The sequence below is a fragment of the Leiobunum rupestre genome, chromosome 1 (genome assembly GCF_980474605.1).
Source record: "Leiobunum rupestre chromosome 1, qqLeiRupe1.1.hap1, whole genome shotgun sequence".
Lineage (NCBI taxonomy): Eukaryota > Metazoa > Arthropoda > Arachnida > Opiliones > Sclerosomatidae > Leiobunum > Leiobunum rupestre.
The window spans coordinates 95,921,447-95,944,164 of NC_143384.1; the positions used below are offsets into that span (position 1 = coordinate 95,921,447).

The following is a 22,718-nucleotide window of genomic DNA, read 5'->3' on the forward strand; positions in this document are numbered from 1 at the left end:
GACTCTTAAATAGAACAATATACGATGAGTTCAAGCTAATATCGCGAGCCGCTCGACCTTGACCAAAAACATTTTGGGTTAAGAATAATATAGTTAAATTTAAGTGGTGACTACCAACACGAAATAATTCCGAAACGTACGCGTTATTTAAACAACTTTGAGAGAGATAGTCGAGAACGAGCAAGTTATTTATAGAACTATCAAATATTTCTTCCGGTTTCTCACTTAATAAACCCTGATGAAACTCGATATCAGGTATAATTTTTTTAAGCTCATTGAATTTTTCCGACCAAATATTATAACAATAAATGATTCGCTCGGGAGGTTTCTCGAACAGCGTGTGTCGATTTTTTAAAAGCCGAAAAGTCCAAACTGTTTTTCCGCATCGACTCGGTCCACTGATGAGGAACGTGGTCGCTGATTTAAACTTGAGCCGTGTTACTGACATTTTTGTAGCCGAAGGGAATACTGGTACCGTCGCTCTTGAAGATTCGCTTGTTAGACGTAAATCCAACGAGTTTTTCAGCAGGTTTTTGGAATAGCTGCCCCGTTTTTAAACGTTTCACGTTAAATGGGACTTCGACGCTGTATTTCAATTGTTGGTTGCGTGTAGCGAGGTCCTTCAAAGCTTCAAAGTTGACAATTGACTGATTTTTTTTAGTCAATGTAAGGCCCTTAAGTTTAGTGACAATCTTTCCAGATTCGAATAAAATTGAATAGCCTTTACATCCCAAGGAAACAACGGCTTTTATATTTTCATTAGGATACTGGTCAGCCAATGTACCTAGGGTAGTCCCTAGCGGAATATTTAAATCATTACTCATATAGAGAAAAGCAGAGTCAGAATCGACGTAATTTAAATTAGGACCAATTTGAGCCATTAATTTGTATAATTTAATACGGCCGTAACTAGCTACAAACGCGCCTATCGTTGGTGACCCTTTCCGATAAGTTGGAACGTAGTCTTCCCGAAAACGAGTGGTGACTAAGGCTATATCATCGTCTAGTAGTTTAAAATCCGTTAATTCTTTGGTTTGATCGGCCAAAATTTCTACTAATTCCTTATAAGAATTAATAAAAACACTTTGGCCTCGATTTAAATTAATGGAATTTTTGCCCCACAGACTGTTTAGACTAAGTTTACCAATAGCCTTTACAGTGGGATTATCGGTTATATCGTCTAACTTTAAATCTAACCCGTCAATTTCATTAAAGTCTCGTAAATAATTAAGTTTTTGTTCTAATGTAATTATGTCTTTTGGATACGACGAATTTTGAACTTTGATTTTGTAAAAAAGCCGAATATAGTCATCGAATAGCGGACAATCTTTATCGAATGTCTCTTGATAATGATGTACTTCGTGAATTGTAATAATTTTGTAACCGTACTCTATCGCTAGATAAAACTTGGGGGTCGTCCACACGTCGGTTATGCTACGCTCTCGATCAGTATGGGTACATTCGAAACATTGTTCAGCTGCACATTTGTAGCAGAGAGTATAATAAATTTTACTATTAATTTTAGCTGAGAGGATCGGGAGGTTTAAATTGGTAGGTGGCAGCACCGTAGCTTTAATCAGACCAAAATAAGCGTTAACGGAAAAATTAAAGTTACAAGTTATAATTTCGGGGCTTGATTTTGGATATTTATAGGAACTCATCTGGACGGAAGGGTACATGCTATTAAAATCCACGACTTTGATTGGTCGATCGGGAGTGGCTTCGGCGTAAATTACAAAGTTTTCGACCCTCCCCCCGCGAATGGCGTCTCTCGCTCCTATCGGTTTGGTAAAGGGTAGGGAATCGCAAAAACTCGCAATTGCTGGGTCTTCTACTAACTCATCATACTCGTGTTCCCATATACTAATAAACTGTGCATTAGGTCTTTCCTTTTTTAAAAAAAATTCGCGGTCGAGGGTTTTGAGATAAATATTTAAATTTGAATCTTTTAACTGTTTATCGTAAGCCTGGTGGTCAGTGTGTAGTGGGCATTTATGGTAATGGCAGCCGTAAAATTCAGAAATTATTTCGGGCGAGGAACAATAACCGTCTAATCGATAGGGGTAAATTACATGTTCTCCACCTAGCGATCGAGCCGTTTGAAATGTCAAGTTGAGTTTTTTCCCCAAATAATCTAACCATTTTAGGGCCTTGACACTATGCCGTTTCCTATAACCCGTCCCCGGAACTATCGTGATAGTGTTTGGTTCGACAAATCTACTAAGGAATAAATTTGTGACGGCTCCCGGCAACGTTATGGTGTTTGACCCTAACAAATCAAAATCGACTGTTTTTAAAAATAAATTTCTAAAACTATCGAATCCTTTCTGTAAAAGTTTAACGTCATCGATCGCGTATTCGGTTAAAACTTTATTTAGATCAAAAACGACGAAACGTTGGGAATCGTACCATTGATTAAATTCTACGATTTCCACGTCCGTAAATTTGTCGATACCAAAATATTCTTTCTCGGGGAGGGCGCCGATATAATCTAAATTGTTTTCCGTAGCGAATGAATAACAAAAATAACCTTTCTTTTGGGCAATCTTAAAAGTTTTCGAGAAATTTCGAAGGGCTGTAGGTAGGAACATGAAACTATCGATAAAAGCTATTTTAAATTGGGCGAGAAACATACCCAGGGCTTTGGAACCGGTATAAATTATCTCGGGTTTTATTTTTCGTTTTAATAGACCGTTAAGAATAAGGAGCGTATCGAAACCACTCCCGAAATGGCTAATTAATATGACGTTTTCAAAGAGAGGACGCGTAACTCTTTTGCGACCATTAACTGTCACCTGGCATGCTAATAAATAATCTAAAAAATTTTGAACGCAATCAAAGTCGTGAAATTTCCGGTAATCATAATTGGTCGAAAATGGAGCTTCTTGCATCGCAGAAATGATTAAAATTGGTCTAATTGCAGTGTCAGTCGTTATGGTTTTAAAATCAAAATAACATAGTCGTTTCTCATTTGATTTTATTTCTAATGGGCGGACGTGACACTCGTTTTTGGGATGCTCAATTTTGCAAAAAGCGCATTTGTTGTCGCAATTATGATTACCTTCATAGTCTTTCCCGCAATTCAAGCACCGTTTTAAAACCTGACAGGTTCCTAGTTCTTCGTGTTGGGAGAAACAATTTGGTCCGGCAAAATACCGATTACAGTCATTACAACGGGTAACCTCTTCTATACTAGGGTGGAATTCGGGGCCGCGACATCGGCGACATTTAAGATGGGGTCCGCAGTCGTGACTTTTTTTTTCTTTGTTTTTGTATAAAAGGACTAGACAAAATTTACAATAATATTTTGCCCCAAACATGTCCGAATAAGATCGTACGACGTGGGTGTGGTCTTTAATTTTTAAGAGGAAAATTTGTTTTTCTTTGAAGGGCCCAATAAACACTTTATCGAAATTATCGTCCGCCGAGATTAATATAATTTGGTAGTCGGGTAATATATTTTGGAATCGGTTCATATCAATTATTTCTACGGGGCCTTCGGGAACCACCGCTTGGGCGTGTAATTTTTTGGCTTCAAGTTCTTGTTCGGGTTTTGTCCCGTTTCTAATTGTCTTTAATTGGTATTCGTTAAAACTAGCACCCTGTCCTAAACTTTTCAAATGCTGATAGTCGGCCAAACCTCTTCCCACCGCCAGGGCTATCGTCAAACATGTGTTACCCTGGTTGATAAACTGATCTAAACATTCATAGCTTCTTGTTCTAACGCTGCGAAGGGGGACCTCTCATAGGGGTATCTTGAAGAAATATTAGGTCAAATCGGAGGGGTGAATCTAGATATATTGTCTTAACGGACTGCGCTACCTTTTCAATCCCCGTTAAAATTATCTCAGCTGTCAACTCATTAATATTCATTAATTGGAAATTTATCGGATCTTGCAGCTCATCGGAAATTACCACCACCCTGACGCGCGTGTAGCCTAAGTTATCGGCCGTAATTCTATCTAATATTGATTGGCAAATACGGGTCAGTTGGTTACTGATATCCGCGTGGTTTAATTGGTCTAAATTTTTAAAATTACACTCGAATAGCATAGATTTACACCTATACTTTCGAGAAGAACTGGCAATGATTTTATCTATTGAGTTAAAATTTTTAGGGTTGAAACGGGTGCTAAGATCGAGGGCCATGGTGTTTTTAAAGTCCTGCGTAAATATTTAATACGGTTTGAATCGTTGTCGCGACGTCGTAAACTTCGCCGGAATTCTGCAAGTTTAATAGTTTTTCGTAGTGACGTCCACGGTTCTTGTAAACTAGAACTTCACCTCGCCGACCCGCTAGAATTTCAACCTTCTCGTTTCTTAGTTGAAAATCACCTTCTTCATAAACTATCTGTTCTAGATACTCTTTTAACTCCCACGCCGAATCTAGTTTGACGCAAACGCCGTCTTTCGTCGCGGTTGGCCGATCGCTATTTTTGACGTAACGCCTTACGTCTAAATACAAGTTATTTTTGAAACTTGCAATTTTTATCCCGAAATTTTTATGGCGGGAAAACTCTACGACTATATCCTTCCAGCCGTCGTCTACTGGCTTAGATGGACCGGCTTGAGATGGACCTGGTTGAGATGGGCCTGGCTTGGATAGGGTGCTTTTGGGTGGCGCATCAACTGGTTTGAATGGCGATTGTTTGGAAGGGCTATCGAGTACCTCGTGGCATGTTAAATCTGTGATATCAGGTTGATTCTTCGGGATGTCTACTTCGAAACGAGTTTTCTTAATATTTACTTTATTTCCGAAATCTAATCGACGACGGACCTTATTGACCTGGGAGCAGGGGGGTGTTTCGGATTGGTTCTAAAAATTAAACTAAATTAAATTGTGTAAAAAATAGACTGAATTAATAAACTATTACTTTGCGGTCAAAATTCATCGTGCCAGAATAATTTCCTAACAATAAACGGCCATTTAAAAAAGGTAATTCCCCAAATTTTAAAATGTACTTACAATTTCTTCAAGTCGAATGCGAGTTGTGAAATAAATGCAAATAAAGCGCGTCCCTCTATTTATAGTCGCAAAACCCCCTAGCGGGACGCTTAGGAACTTCTATAACACATGCTAATTTATCTAACGCTTTTATTAATACATGCGTAATTTTTCGTAATAAACAAAAATCCCCTAGCGGGACGCTTAGGAACTTCTATAACACATGCTAATTTTCATAACGGTTTTAGGTACTCGTAATTTTTCGTAACGGTTTTTTTTATATCAACATGTGGTAAATTGTTAGGAAACTCCATTTTCTAATGGTTTTGTAATAATTTTTACGTACTCTATTAACGCAACGGTTTTTTTTTAAATAAATCAATGTTTTCTCGATAAAAATTCCATACACGAACCTAACCTCAAGCTATAGAAATAGTAAATCAAATATTTGGGTTAAGATTACCAGGTATAAAAGGCGAGATTTTTTCATGTTTTATCACATTTCGTTCCTGAACTACAATGTAAGTTGTAAAATGTCTTAATACGAACCTTTTCAAAAAAAATTAAATTTTAGGACCTCCAATACTACGGCAGAATTTATTAAAGTAGTGAAGGGGAGAGGACGCGGAAGTAATATACTTTTGATAATATACTGTAACAAGTAATTGATAATTATTAAATTATAGGAGAAAACGCGGACCTAGGACCAGTTTGAAGTAATTATTTTCTATTTTTTATTATACTTTTATAAAATTTCTAACAATAGGACCCGACACGCTGCCACCACCCTCCACGCCTTCGGACCCACCAACACCCCGGAACTCCCCAACGCCCTCGTACTCTCCCACAATTCCATATCGGGAGATATTGATAAACCCGTCATTGTCGGCGGAGATGCGAGTGCTGGACTTGAGGAAAGGTAATTCGTTAAATATATTTTAATACGTATGAAATTATAATATGAATTTTTTCTAGCGCCGGGGATCAAAATCATCGTGGAAGGGGGTAATATATTCTACATGTTTTATTATAATATAAACTAATTTATGTAATTTTAGGTGGCGCCCTTAAAATTTTAATTTAAAATAAAATAGTTATATTTATTTTTGTCTCTTTCTTAATAAGCACGTTAGTTGTATCATATAAACCATTTTCATGCAGATTGGTTAAAACGTACCACTCCTAATAAACCTTAACTTGTTGATCGACGCTTACAATTTCCCGCGCTTTTCTAACCGAAACACATGTTAAATTCGCGCCAAAAACGATTTGTTAACCATATAGCAACCAGGTCAAATACCCCTAACGGTTAATTATAAAGGTACAAACATGTAATAGACCTATAGAGTACAAACTATACCCGTTTCCCAGCCAAAATCATTTCAAACATAATTGTATATTAATAAACCTAAAGAGTTTAACCACTTGTTGATTTATGCACGTGACGCTTACACTTTCCCGCCAAAAATTAATATTCAAACATATAATAAACAAGTGTAACTACTTGTTGATCCTAAACACATGTTACTATACTATCCATATAACAGGTCAATGACCCCTAACGGTAATCCACCTAGTTAATCAATACCACGCTCATTAATATTCACCCTTTTGACCTTGAACAGGTCATTAATTAACACCTGTTAATCTCATTAATTATTCAGGTCACGCGCGCGTGACACGCGCCCGAGGGGGGGCGGAATCGCGATTCCCCGCTTCATTCCCCCCCGTCACGCAGCTGTGGACGCGTGAGGGAAAGCACGGTGCGCCCCCCACGCGTATCCAGAAAGAGGGGGGTATACTACTAACGTCGCCTCTCATTACTTTGGTCTCTTTCGTGTTGCGTTTGCTTTTTGTCCTTGTTTCCCTTGAACATTACAAATTCGTTTGGCTATTGTGTTTTCATCTTGGTTACCGCCATTTCTCTTCTTTCCAGCTTTGATTTATTTTTGGTTTTTTAATTCTATAGCCGATGTTATGAAATATGGCTCTCTTATTTTCAAGTGGCGCGTAACTCGAGGATCTATTATTTCGGGAAGCATACATTGAAAATAGAACCTTCCGAGGCAGGGCAGCATTTAAGTTTTCCAAAATGTCATGCTTAGGTAAATCTTCTCAACAGCTAAGCCTTTTGGACTCCAAACAATGAAGTCGCAATATTGTCTATTAGTTCGAACTAACTGTCCGATAATTTGAAAGTAGTAATTGTGTGATTTACGTAGTTGAATTTTTCCTTTCACTTTCGTGCAAAAGAAAATTTTAATCAACTCTGTAGCTTCCAGAGGTGTCATTTTTTCGATTGACTTTGGGCATTTGACTTCGATAATCCCATCTTCATCAATCAAACCATCAGGGGACGCTGCGAGAAAAGACTCCAACGGGGAGTTGTGTCGGGAAGCCTCGGCGGGTTTATTTATGATTATAGTTGGATCGCATGTGGAGAGATGGCGCCACCATTGCTACGGCGGGCGTCCTATCTCGAGTTCAAGGGTCGACAACGGCAGGCTTTTTAGACGATAAAAGGGACGTTCTCTGGAGGCCGAGTGTCATGGCGGAACGGGAGTCCGATCAACGATACGTTAACCTCTCGTATTTCCTGAGTTTACTCTGTACATGTATTAATCGGCAGGCTAAATAAAGAGTTTTTAAAATATAATCCTTCGGTGAATGGCGTGTTTAATTCGGTTGGACTAACAGAACTCATCGGTCAAACCTTGACCCCCCCATACCCCTACAAGACTTTTGAAGGCCTAGAAATATGCCACTTTCTTGCCCTTCGTCCCAGTTTGAACCTCGTACTGGGCAATCGCGACACTCGTTCGCTTTTCCGTATTCCAAAGCGGGGGTGCTGACGGGTGGTGTATATAAGAGACGTTTCACTATATTTCCACATGCCGTTGTCTCTCGTCTCTTGTAAATTGCTCCAAAATTCGAAGCAGTTAGTCGATGTCTTCTTTCTTCAAACCATCTATCGTTTGAGGCTTGCCCGCGCGTACGGTTTTCGATATCACTCTGTTTCGGCTCATCGACCATCAAGCTTTCGAGGATTTCTTTTTTTCGCCTTTCGAATTCTTCCTGTTCCAAGTCCGGTTGTTGACAATCTGGACCATAGTCCGCTAGACCCGCTTCAATGTCTCTTGAATTGGAATAAGTTTTTCTTCTTTTTCCCAGTTATTTCGAATTCCTACGCTAAACATCTCCTCTTGCTTATAATTTATTTTTGTTTTAGAGCGATATGCTTCTTTAGATATACATTTGGACTTTTGGAAGTAATGCTTTTCCATGTGCAACGGTACCACTCTCTTCCCATATGATGTGACAGCCCGGCACCATAACAGCGAAACTCAAAAGACGATTTTCTTCCGCGATTTTATAAATGGTACACCTTTATTGTCGACATCACCAGCCTCGTCGGCGAGTCTTCGTTCCTCTTTTCCTGCGGATAGCATTTCTTCGTAAAATATGTCTTTCCATTTCTGAAAAGTAATACACGTTTATTTAAATTGTAATAAAATTACTCTCGAAACCTTATGGATTACCTTTCCTATTCATTGTTGCAACTTTCTAAATGTGTTCTTAGACATAACTGGGATTCCCAATACAGAAAACATTTCATTCAAGTTCGCATGACCTCCTCCAATGCCCAAAAATCCCCAAACAGCGGCGTAATTTACTGTTAGATCTTTTTGTGGTTCCTTTGAGTCCATTGTTTTGAGTGGCGTCGGGTCTGACATCACGACCTCTTTTTGATGGCAGTATGGACATGCAAAATGAAACGTTGAAAGAAAGCCCTTGATACTTTTGCGTACTAATTTGTACGATCCCCTTGTGCTTTTCGTACAAGAGTGGCGTTCAATCAATCGCATACTATTTATGAAATTTCGAATATCTACCATTCGTTTCCCTTCCAGCTCATTAACTTTTTGGTCCTGCGTTGTCATAGGTGATAAATATTCCACTTGTAATTCGGGAAGATTCTCAACATAGCCAGCGTGATAAGCCGATTGAATTTCTGATAGGTTTTCGACGAATTTGGTGGTCAGTTTTTCAATTCTTCGGTTATCATTCATTAGAACTTTAGGAGTGGAGGTCTTGGGTAACTCTTCGGTTCGATTATCACCCATTGGAACTTTAGGGGGTGAAGATCTTGGGTAACTCTTCGGTTGACTCTGTAATATCAATTAATGGTTCGGAAAATTGCATTATGTTCAACTTTGTTGCACATGTTGTTGAGTTTTCAGGTTCGGTTATTGGGATTTCAATCCGATAAAATATGGGCTCAGTGTTTTCCACTTCCGAAAAGGAACCTTGTGATAGATCCTTCTTGCCAACATCTTTCACTGTAGCATAATAATTCTAATATTTAAAATTATAACCAAAATAATAACATAACATCACTTTACAAATTAAACCATTGTAATTCTGCTCTTGATGCTATGAGTGATTTTTATAATAATAAAGAACAAGCCACCGGCAAACAAACATGTATGCGTGACTTATCCTATATTGCGTACTATGTCATCATAGATATCAATATAGATATTACAACATTTTGGTAATTGAAATTATAGAAAAAAACTTACGGGATTGCGATTTTCAAAGGTTTTTTTCTCTCTCTTTGTGACACTTTTTACGAGAGAGCGTCTTCGATGGAGGTCGAGTTTTAGAAACTTTGGCCATTTTATTAATTACATTAAAATCGATGTTAAATTATGTTTATTATAACGAAGAAAAGGCGACTGTGCGAATACCCCGAGAAATCTCTTCCAAATGAAAAAAAAATCAACTACCCGTAACTTCGGGACCAAAAATATTGGGGAGGGGTAAAAACGTGGCGCTTGTATCCTATCTATTGTAGAGCGTTCGAACAGCCCTCTCATTGTGAAGAGATAGAAAATTCTTTACGGACACCACGGGTGGCTCCATACGCGCTGAAAGTAGAGCAGGAGGCAAGGAAACTTCTTCGACATCACATTCTGATTAGTCTTTACCCTCCTTAGTCTTTACCCTCCTTATGACTTTGATATTTGTACCCTCTAACGTTTTATCTCGAAAAACGTTCACATATGATTCTAAGACCACCAGGAATTAATTATTTTTAGGAGAATCATGGAGCTTTCTCCCAATAACATAACAAAGCTTTAGTTTCCTCTAGCGCCATCTATTGCCAGAAATTCGAAACTCACTACAGTACACTTCCGCCTAAAGTGGCTGATTATTAATTTCAGAACGAAATCCCGATGGTCAATGTATAAATTTGGTTTAGAACGTAGTTCCCTCGGAAAACTAAAAACTACGCCCAAAAAACCAACGCGAAATCACCGTGTTTTTTTGAAAATCCCGCATTAAGCTCGGACACAAAATGAGATGCGACTTTGAACCCTAAGGTAGGTCGTTCAATGACGATAGCTGCCGGCGCGCTAACCGCTTCCTGAGTTTCCGCTTTCTAATTCTCAATCCTGTCGATCTAATTTTGTTAATAAAACCATTTTCGGGTGAAATACATATTATAGCGAAGTGTGATATCGCGAATGTACCCGAGAACATTTTCTAGTCGTTCGTTTTTCTTGGGAAACAAAAAATTAAACCCGTTTTTTTGCCCTTGCTTTAACCATCATAAGACCAAGGCTTACAATGTTTACTTATCTTTTCAACATGATAATTAAATATCGAGTGCACCTAAATTTTCGTGGTTACTTTAACGAAGAAAATCTTCCTACTGTAGCTCATCACATACCCTTACCGGGGAGTCGGGGTCCAGCTCTTGTAACCCACTGGGAGATGTGAACTGCGATCAAATGGTCCTATCTCCACCTCCGACTTCAGTCAGGTTTAGGCTGGATTCTGAGCTTCGGCTAGGGTCCGTGCAAACTGGCCGCCTCGGCGGATTGGGTAGCCAGCTGTGAGGCGGCGGGCCTCCGTATGAGGGCACGGCGGTTCTGTTTCCCGGCCTTTTGGGGTCCACTCTTTTTACCACTGCTGTGTGCACTCTAAGGAATCACTGTTCTTATTTGCACAAGATAGTTCGATTCTGAACGAAACAGTTCTATCTCGATTTTTACAGTTCTTAGTTTCGTTCGTTTTAGAACTAAAAATCATTAAGAACTCTTTTCTGTTCTACAAAGAACATTTTTTAGTTTCAAGTTATCAAATTTTTTAGCTCCCGACGGAACATTTCATAGTTCCATTAAAGGAAAAGACCAGGTTCGGTAAAACGTATTTTTGAAACGAGCGAAATTTACCCGCCAAGCGAGCTGCCATTTTCTTTCGTCTTCCCTCCGCAGACCACACGCGGAGCAAGCGCGCGCCGGGAACAGAGCGCTGTGATAGCGCGAACAGCGCGTGATTAATGTCCTTAAACGTCACCGCGAAACAAAATGGCAGATCACATGGCGGGTAAATTTCGCTCGTTTAAAAATTGATTTCTCGTCATTAAAACAATATACAATTTTACGACTGATATTTATGAGAATATTTAAACATTATCTTTCAAATAGATCCAAGTTTCACCCAACCTGGACTTTTCCTTCAAACTCAATTTAAACATAATTTACTTTATTTTTTTAAGTATAATTTTAAATAAATCAATTATTTATAAAACAAATACCAATACCAAATAATTAAAATAGCTATAATTTTAGTATTCATAAAACTTTGGATATAACTACATGTAAAGAATCGCTTTCTCCAGGTGGCAGTATAATCTCGTTACTTGAAATATTTGTTCTGCGAAGAACAGTTGTTAGATTCATGAATGATGTTTTTATTTTGTTCTCGACGGAACATTTTATTATTCAAATAAGCTCAATTTCACATTATTTACTTATTTTTGTAAACATAATTCAAATACTAAACAATTAAAATTGCTATAATTTTATGGTTAATGAATCTTAAAAATACAGTAATTCTTTGTAAAGATTTGATTTCACCAGGTGGCGGTATAAACTTGTAATAATTTCAATTTTGTTTTGTTCTCGAAAGAACGTACTCTATTTCCAATCTTTGTTCTACGATGAACAGATTTTATTTTTGTATGATTGTTACATTTCGTTCCCGCGATGGAAGTTAAATTTCATTTACCATTTTACTTATATTAGAAAATTATAATAGATCTAAATAAATTTTAGTAATATTAAATTGAAATAACTTATATTCGCTAATAAAATTTCTATGATATCCGAAGGTAATATGTTTAAGCCTCGATAAAATCATAAGAACGATTTTACATCTGGAAAGTGGACCGCAAGCGATATTTAAGGTCATCTCTATTTATAAGAAAGTCTGCGATCCAAGCGGAGAGAGAAAACATTATACTTAAAGTTAGATAGTTTGCTTATAAAAACAGGCTAGCGATTAAAACCATTGCGTTAGCCTGAAAGAAATATTTGCTTTCTTTTACAATCGTATTATATTTAGTGTAATAAAAAATACTGAAATAAATATTAATCTGAGAATTATACTAAACCATATTTACGGGGCCCAAAGAAATAATTTGATTTATACAGAACCTTTTACTAATATGCATGCTTTTGTAATAAAAAATTACTGCTATTTCGATCAAAATCATTTTTAATATTGATAAATTTTACATTTATCCGTTGAATAATTAAAAGGGAAATTTTGAGTTACTGCATTCTCATGAAATGAAATTTCCTTAATAGTGATTTTTTTCCAGAAATCCGAAATAAAATAGTTACATTTTTAATAAAAATTTCGTTTTCACCAAGACCAGACAGAATGGGCAATAACAACCTTACGCTATAGATTCTTTTACGGAGAATATTCGTGGGGGAATCCATAGCTTGACTACATGGGGAGGGGACCCGTTAGGGGGAAAAAATTAAATAGCGGCGGCCGCCACATGGGAGATTGTATAGTGGGTGGTCGATTCGCTCGTAAAAGAGTGTATAAGGAAGAACTGTACATACCTTTCAGTCATATAATTAGAACTATCGTTATAGTAAAAAATATATATTTCAAATTCGTAATTCTCTTACAACTCCAATAGTTTCCAAAAATTTGTGTTGACTTACTAGAGCCTCGCATATTCTTAATAATTCTTCAGCTTTTGGTAGACTAAAAATTATACTACTATATAAAATCTTCTAATTTAACTCCATAATTTTTGTACGGAATTTTTACTTACATAGTAAATTGACTTACGTCTTCATAAATAATATGTATTATTTTTTCGAATAACTCCTTCAAAAACTGACGGATCTTCATTTTGAAGTAATTTAGTAGAAGGAAAGTAAGGGTGTGGCGTCCAACCCGGGTTCAGGTTTGGGTTCGGGATCGAAATCCGGGATTTAAGGGGTGAAATGGGGGTAAAATCGTCAAAAAGTCAATGTATTTATGATATTTCTCGCGACGATTTGTTTTTTCGTATATCAACATACTATGTTCAGGCCAACTTGTTTATTTATCTCCGCTTATCTTGAAAGACACTTGAACATATATCTTATCGCGTTTTATCGTACGGAATAAGTTGAAATGATGTAAAAAGTGATAAACTAGGCGGCGCGCGCGCGGATTCCCCAGGGGACGCGGTTAATTTGAATTTAAGAGTATTTTGACGTCATGGAATATTCGTTGTTAAAGTAGAATGTAAAAATTTTTTAACTTCATTTTAATATCATTGTAGTACGCTTGGCACTTGAACCTATCTCACGAGTATTTCACTGGGTGAGAGATAACGCGCGCGTGCCTGGATTACCCGGGAGGCGCGGAGCACGCGGGCGCGGCTAATTTGAATTTAAAACACGGATTTGAGTGTTTTGACGTCATGGAATATTCGTTGTTAAAATGACGTAGAATGGAAATAATTTTAAACTTCATTTTAATATTATTAGCACGTAAGTTTTAAAATTGATTATCATATTTTTATACCTATATTTACATATTGAAATTGTTACGCATACATGGTTCCCATTTAATATTGGGATATTTATAGTAATAAATACATAGAAAAATACTATAAAAGTTCACAACGTTTAAAGAGTCCTTCAAAGTACTTTACACGGATTTTATTTACGCACTAAATCCATATTTTTTTTCAAACTTAGAAGTAAGTTTGTAAGAAATACTTACTAATACCTGAAAAATGGACCATAGAGTGGATAATTAAGTATTTTTTTCAATTCTTATACCTATATTTACATATTGGAATTGTTACAAAAGGTTCTTTTAAACGTAGCTTAGTACATTAATTTATTTTGGAAGTTCAAAACCTATTAAGAGCCCTTCAGAGTACTATAAAAGGATTTCATTTACAAACTAAATTGATAATTCGTTATAATTTTAATTTAAATGAAAACATCATGGATTATAGGTGCGTAATCTACTATTAGACCGAACGGATTAAAAAATACTTAAAGTAAGTGGTTTTACTGATAAACTCTAAAAGAATTTTGGAATTTTCTAGAATAGCAAAGTAAAACTAAAACGTAAACCAAGTTTAAAACGAAACTAATAACTGGGAGAAAGGTTGAAGTAAGTAATTTTTTGATTTTTCGTTTTTTAATTTTTGAGTTCCCTATATTATAATAAACTAAATTAAATATAATTTTTGAAAATTTGTGATAAAAGATCTGCTCCTTCGTGTTTTACATATATTTAAAAACTCGAGATTTTAATGAATTGTTTTCAAAGCATGAAAAATATAGCAGATCCTTTGATTTTAATTGTAGTTAGTAGTTACTTAAAAAAAGAAAAGTCGCTAGCTGACTTGGAGATGGTGTAGTTAAATTTTAAAAATGTGTATTTTAAATTTTGTTTGTAAAAGTTTTTTTTGAAAAAGTTTAGTATTATAGTCAAGGAAATGTTCAAATAAACGTGTATTTGGTAAGTTTGATGGTCAAATAGCCCAGTATGGAACTGCCAGATGATAGTCAGACGTTGAGACGCGGGTGCCCCGAGCCCCCGTCGACGTCTGAAATATGAAATGGGGCACCGACGGGGCTGGCGCGGACGCTGGGGCACGGGCGCCACCCACGTCTCAACGTCTAACTATCATCTGGCAGTTCCATACTGGGCTGTTTGACCATCAAAATGACCAAATACACGTTTATTTGAACATTTCCTTGACTACATGACTGAAAAATTGTTTAAAGGTCCATCTACTTGGTTACAAAATTTGTTAAATACTTGGCTTTAAGGCCATCTAAATTAAAGTTAGAAGAAGCTAGACAAAGATAAATTGTTCTGAAAAATAAAATTAAAGATATAAAAACTAACCAATAGTATTTCGAATACCAAATAATTCGACGTATTTGTTTTTGAAATAACTAAATAGTTTGCATATTTGTCAAAAAAACTAAAAAAGTAATTGAAATTACTGTTAATTTTACTTGCAATAGTAAAATACTAAACCAAATGTATAATTTATATTTTATTTTATTTAATAAATTTAAACTGTAATACTAAACGTTTTCAAAAAAAAACTTTTACAAACAAAATTTAAAATACACATTTTTAAAATTTAACTACACCAGCTCCAAGTCAGCTAGCGACTTTTCTTTTTTTTTTTCAGTAACTACTAACTACAATTAAAATCAAAGGATCTGCTATATTTTTCATGCTTTGAAAACAATTCATTAAAATCTCGAGTTTTTAAATATATGTAAAACACGAAGGAGCAGATCTTTTATCACAAATTTTAAAAAATTATATTTAATTTAGTTTATTATAATATAGGGAACTCAAAAATTAAAAAACGAAAAATCAAAAAAATTGGTTACTTCAACCTTTCTCCCAGTTATTAGTTTTACTTTGCTATTCTAGAAAATTCCAAAATTCCTTTAGAGTTAATCATTAAAACCACTTACTTTAAGTATTTTTTTAATCCGTTCGGTCTAATAGTAGATTACGCACCTATAGATTACGCACCTATAATCCATGATGTTTTCATTTAAATTCAAATTATAACGAATTGAAAGTTTGAAGAAAATATTAATTTAGTTTGTAAATGAAATCCTTTTATAGTACTCTGAAGGGCTCTTAATACGTTTTGAACTTCCAAAATAAATTAATGCACTAAGTTACGTTTAAAAGAACCTTTTGTAACAATTCCAATATGTAAATATAGGTAAAAGGATTGAAAAAATACATAATTATCCACTCTAAAGTCCATTTTTCAGGTATTAGTAAGTATTTCATACAAACTAACTTCTAAGTTTGAAAAAAAGGGTTATATAGTGAATAAAAAATCCTTTTAAAGTACTTTGAAGGACTCTTTATACGTTTTGAACGTTTTGAACTTCTAAAATTAATTTATGTTTTAAGTTACGTTTAAAAGAACCTTTTGTAACAATTCCAATATATATATATATATATATATATATATATATATATATAAATAACCGTGATAAATAGTAAAACCCACTTATTTTTTTATAAATACATTTCAGATACACAAATTAATTAAATAAAAGTATTTAAATAAGAATTGCTTCACTAAATTATGCATTTGTACTTTAAATAGTACCTGAATTTGAAATTATATTAGAATAACTATATTGTTAAACTTCTTTCATTTTTAAAAATGTAGTAGAAAATGAACGATATTTTAATTAAAACATTTCTTAATTTCTTTATTACCTAAAAATATTTAAAATTTTTTATATTGTTTAACTTCTTTCATTTTTAAAAATGTAATTGATTGACTTAAATAAAGCGTGAAAATTATTAGTTTCAAATGATATTTACATATCTTATCAACTCTAAAGTCCATTTTTCAGGTATTAGTAAGTATTTCATACAAACTAACTTCTAAAATATGGATATAGTTCGTAAATAAAATCCTTTTAAAGTACTTTGAAGGACTCTTTATACGTTTTGAACTTGAATAAAATTAAAAACAATAATCTAAGATACCCTTTAAAGTTAAATTCCTTTAGAGTTTATCAGTAAAACCACTTACTTTAAGTATTTTTTAATCCGTTCGGTCTAATAGTAGATTACGCACCTATAATCCATGATGTTTTCATTTAAATTCAAATTATAACGAATTGAAAGTTTGACAAAAATATTAATTTAGTTTGTAAATGAAATCCTTTTATAGTACTTTGAAGGGCTCTTAATACGTTTTGAACTTCCAAAATAAATTAAGGTACTAAGTTACGTTTTCAGGTATTAGTAAGTATTTCATAGAAACTAACTTCTAAGTTTGAAAAAAAATATGGATTGAGTTCGTAAATAAAATCCGTTTAAAGTACTTTGAAGGACTCTTTATACGTTTTGAACTTTTATAGTATTTTTCTATGTATTTATTACTATAAATATCCCAATATTAAATGGGAACCATGTATGCGTATCAATTTCAATATGTAAATATAGGTATAAAAATATGATAATCAAATTTAAAACTTACGTGCTAATAATATTAAAATGAAGTTTAAAAATATTTCCATTCTACGTCATTTTAACAACGAATATTCCATGACGTCAAAACACTGAAATCCGTGTTTTAAATTCAAATTAACCGTGCACGCGTGCTCCGCGCCTCCCGGGTAATCCACACACGCGCGCGTTATATCTCACCCAGTGAAATACTCGTGAGATAGGCTCAAGTGTCTTTCAAGATAAGCGGAGATAAATGAACAAGTTGGCCTGAACACAATATGTTGATATACGGAAAAACAAATCGTCGCGAGAAATATCATAAATACATTGACTTTTTGACGATTTTACCCCCATTTCACCCCCGAACCCGGGTTTGACGCCACACCCTTACATTCCTTCTACTTAATTTAATAATACTTGTGGGCAATGTAGCACAATTTATGGGTGAGGTATAGAATTCATGTCTAAAGTCTCTGAATTGAATTACTATGCTTGTCTCAGCGTTTTATTTTTCTGAACTAAACGACTCACAAGGAGACGACCCGAGGTGATAATCACCGATTTTGTTCAAACTCTAGTATAGTGTACACCTCCATGTACCTTAACAAATCTGTAAGGGAAAAGTTGCAAAGGGCTTTCGTTTTGCTATGGCAACCGAAAATGTTTTTGACAACCAGATGTTCAATTATTTCCATTGAAAATAACATGGGAATCTGAAGGATTTTAAGGGTCTAACTCCAAACGGTGCTAGCCAATTTCGTAGATCTTTTCACTATGGGTAGACAAGAAGTCATATAATATAATTACGGTGAAAAATCGTTGCGATCTCTCTTAGTTCGGCAACCATTGACGTTTATCTAGGTTAAAACAATTTCTTTAATATAGCCCAAAGCTAGCCAAGATTTGGGCGGTTTTTGGGCTGGAAAAATTAAATGTTTTAAAAAAAATCCGAAACTTAAAATTGCTCACAAAATGGATTGGTTTTGTTTTTTTAAGAATAGCAAACTATGTGAGAGACAACCTTGAACTTTGTACGCAAACGTGATAAACGTCTTTATTTTGGAATAATACTTTTAGTCTATATTATTATTGGTTTCGTTTTGTTTTTTTTTAAGAATAGCAACCTATGCAAGATAAAGAAAGGCTGAGTTCACACCTATTCGAAACAATTTAAATCGGTGTTTTTGCGAATTATTTGATTTAATTATACATTTTAAATTGTTAATTCATTGCACAAATTTACGTTTTGCCATTCTGTAAATGGTTGTTCGTCCTCAGATTCCTCACGGTGAATTAAACGAACGATTTATATTCGGAACTTCCAGTTCTTGGAGTAAATCAATTACTTCTTTCGGAAGGGTTAAGCGATAACGCCTGTCAAATATTTTACTTAGAGAGAAGTTTGACACGATTGGATCTGAGGAATGAAGAGCTCTACCAAAAATATCGCATAGATTGTCCTTTCGACTGGTCTTTCGAGCGTGCATTTCCCTATCGCGACGGCATATCTTGTTCCTGGATTCACCAGCTTGCTATTTTTATAATAGCTTCTCCTTGAACGAGAATCTTGTGAAGAGTAACAGGCATATCTTTCAGCAAGACACCGACAGTATTATCCAAATTTGGTTGCGTCTACGGGAAGCGCCGACGAAATGACGTGTAAATTTTGAATTAACCATTTTTCTATTCCGAGTATATCCGAGACAACTTCCTGATTCTCTGGCGAAAAGGCACTTCTAGCGGTATTCCCATCATTACTTGTCCCGGCGCCACCTGGATTCGGATAATCTACTCTAAGCGATAGTTTTTCCCACATTAAAGTTGGGATTCTTTGTTTTCTTTGGATGAAGACTGGATTGTTTACACCGCCTTTAATTCGCCATGTTCTTAAACCTTCAACGTTACGAAAGCCCAAAAATCTAATCCAGGCGTGAAGTGGACTAATTCCGTAATTAAGTTGGCTATCGTTTACGTGAAGTCTTGTTTGGAGGTTTATTGGATTAAATTGTGTTGGGGTGGCACCGCATATCGAACATGTTTGCAGAGATTTTGCTCCAGAAATGATACTTAAAACCTTTCCATTAGTTACCGTCAAATAGAGACTATATTTGATCGATACATTTAGATTGTTTGAAATTGTTGAATTAAGCGAATGAATATCTCCAATCTGTTGTTCAACCCAAACCTTTTCTTTAAAAATGGAATCTTTGCATTCTTTTAAAAATTGAATTATCAGAGACCTGCAATATCTAATTGACTGTGGAGATGAATTATTCCAAATGGTATGTCCGACGCTTGAACAAATTCGTAAAGGAATCACTGTTGTCTCAAATAAGGCCGCGTCTGATAAATCTTCTAAACGGTCCAATTTCTGCTTGCACATAGATTGGGCGGTGCTTCCATCGAAACCCCACGATGCGATCATAGTAAGATCAAGGTTTTTAATGTTTAAAGTTTTGGTGTAGCTTTGTAAAACTGACAACACGATCGGTTTTTGTCTACAACGACTTTATAATAAGGTGGAAATATAATAGATCCGTGGGATGTGGCTGTTTGACGTTACATTTTATAAGTTGAAACAGATAAATTTCCCTCCATAATTAGGGCTAAAGCAAAAAAGCTTCTTCAACAGAACAAGTTGTTGGGCTCAGATTCGGATTTTTAGTAAGCTGCTGAATTATTTTAACCTATTTGTACTTTTTAATAATTCTTTCAAGACGTGGGACAACTGGTTTTCGCCTTGATATTTTAAAACGAGTTCCGTGGATTTTACAATTTCTTCTGTTGAGTTACCTGCTACCGCTGTCGCTAGATCACTAACTCTTCGCCTTTCGTTCTAGACGACGCCGAGGCGTAGTCTATATGTGGCCTCCTAGAATTTGCAGATTCTACATTCGAAGAGGTTCCTGGTACATCAAATATTGGTTGATTTCTTGGTGCCTTCAGTATCTCTTTAGGAATGGTATGAGGAAAATTAACTTTAAATTAATTGGGAGAGCTAAAATATACAACTTTCCTTTGTCAACTCCTTTAATTCGAATTTTATATTAAAAACTCAAGCCTAACGATCCTCTTTTTAAAAACATTAATTAGCTCGCGACAACTTTTTAATATTTTACATTTTTGTGGTATACTCTCGCACGCGCTACAAAGAGGAGTTTTATTTTCTTTTTACACGGCTTATACAATGCCTTCAAATTTAATAGATTAATATATTATTCTTTTCTTTGAAATACTTGTTAAATATTTAACACTTCACCCCACCCTTGAATATAGTTCAAGCAAATTTTAACATTCAAGTTTATACAAACGTTGAATGGGCCTCGTTATCTTCGTTCCACTCGGAAGTCGCAACACAATAAATCTTACGATATCATCTCGTCCTGGCTTTACTTCATCAACTACGGCCATCTTCCACATTAAACGGGGAAGTTTCGCTTCTTCGACCAAAACCACGTCTCCTACTTTTAGCGTTTCCGTCGTTTTTGTATTATCGCGATGATGACGGATCTCAGCTCTAATAAATAGTTCTTACCCCAACGTTTCCAGAGATGGTCAATTAATGTTTCACGATATCTTAGGCGACGAGTTAATTGATCCCTCGAAGATGTTTGAGCTTTGGTAGTTGGTAGCGGTCCACATGGTAACACGGTTAGCCTTTGTCCTATTAAAAAATGGGCGGGCGTCAAAGGTGCCAGCTCCGTAGCTTCTTCGGATAAATAGGTTAAAGGACGTGAATTTATAACCGCCTCGGTCTCCGTCAAGATCGTCTCTAGTTCTTCGTAGCTTAATCTCGAAAGTTTGAGCACTTTCCGTAGTGATACTTTGACACTTCGCACCATTCTCTCGTAAAAACCACCCCACCATGGCGCTCTGTCGGCTATGTATTGCCATTTGATCTTATTAGTAGCGATGAATTCCGCAACTTCGAGGCTCGTCACATTATTCCACAACTGTTTGAACTCTTCTTCGGCCCTTTTAAATGTCTTAGCATTGTCACTATAGATCAATTTTGGTATTCCACGTCTCGATATAAATCTTCTGAACGCTAGTACAAACGTTTCGGTTGTCAGGTCCGATACCAACTCCAAATGAACTGCACGAGTCACTGCGCAAGTAAAAAGTGCGATGTAGCACTTGCTTCCAGATTTTACATATAAAATTCCACAAAAATCCACACCGGTGACGTCAAACGGTGGCGCCGGTTTAGTTCTCGCTGCTGGTAACGGTGCGCTTATAGCCGTGGCTGGTTTCGCGTTGAATCTTTTGCACCTTGTAACCGATTTCACTAGTTGACGAGCTCTTGGTACCCAAAAGCTTTCCCTTAGTTCGGTCATCGTTTCATTAACTCCGGAATGCATCAAACGTTTATGGTGATAAGCAACTAGGAGTGACGTTAAATAATGTTTGGAATCTAAAATCCATGGATTCTTCTCACGGTCTGTGAAATGTTGTCCGAATAAGCGACTACTTACGCAAAGAACACCATTCTGATCAAACACGGGGTGTAATTCAAGGATTTTCGAGACGCGAGGTATCGGTTTTCCGGATTTGAGATGATCGATTTCTTTTCCATATGATTCTCTTTGCGCATTTAATATCCAATATAACTCAGCCTGTGCTAGTTCTTCGGCAGTTAACGGTTCCTTAATTTTTGTTTGCTTCGCAGTATCTTAATAAATCTCATAACCAACGCGGTAATTCGATAAACTTTACTCAAAGAGCTGTAATTGTTCAATTTCAGTATTGGCTCCGTCGCTCCTTTCACTGTCAAAACTGCAACTTGATTGGCTCTATAAGATTGTCTTAGCTCGTTTTCTACGTTCTCTTTTTTAACTTTATCGATATAGGATTCGGTTGTTACCTCTGACATCAAAAATTCTGGTCCTTTCCACCAAAGATCGCAAGTTGATAACTCAGAAAGAGTCTTACCCCGGGTAGGTAAGTCAGGGGGATTTAAATGACCAGGGCAGTGTCCCCACAAGACCGGATCAGAAAGTTCTTGAATTTATCTCACTCTATTTTCGATAAACGGTTTCCATTTGTCTGCCTGGCCTCTTATCCAATGTAGAGCCACCATTGAATCCGTCCAAAATCGAACCTTACGTATTTCAACCGACATAGCATTGACCACTCGCTTCACGAGTCTTGCACCGAGTATCGCGCCCATTAACTCTAACCTCGAAGAGTTAGTTTTTTGATGGGTGCTACTCGAGTTTTCGAGCATACTAGAGCCGTTAAATATCTTCCCGTAACAAATTTTGATCGTAAGTACACCACTGCCGCGTCGCTCTTTCACTGGCGTCGACAAAACAGTGAATTTCCAGATCGGTTTCTAAATCTTCAGTAGCGTCTTTCCAGTAATATCTCGCGAAAGATAATTCTTGTAATTCTCTTAAGTCATAGCACCATGTATCAAATCGAGTAGCCA

General features: G+C 35.9%; 1 protein-coding gene across 1 annotated transcript; it reads right to left on the bottom strand.

Moving 5' to 3' along the window:
* Positions 1-20,095: 20,095 nt before the first annotated feature.
* Positions 20,096-22,514, bottom strand: LOC149969044 (uncharacterized). The gene is made up of 4 exons (XM_090170081.1): positions 22,394-22,514; positions 22,004-22,174; positions 20,823-21,959; positions 20,096-20,238 (listed from the first exon to the last, which is right to left on the bottom strand). Exons 1-4 carry the CDS (start codon positions 22,512-22,514, stop codon positions 20,096-20,098), a joined length of 1,572 nt encoding a protein of 523 aa, XP_090026207.1.
* Between the last annotated feature and the right edge of the window lie 204 nt (positions 22,515-22,718).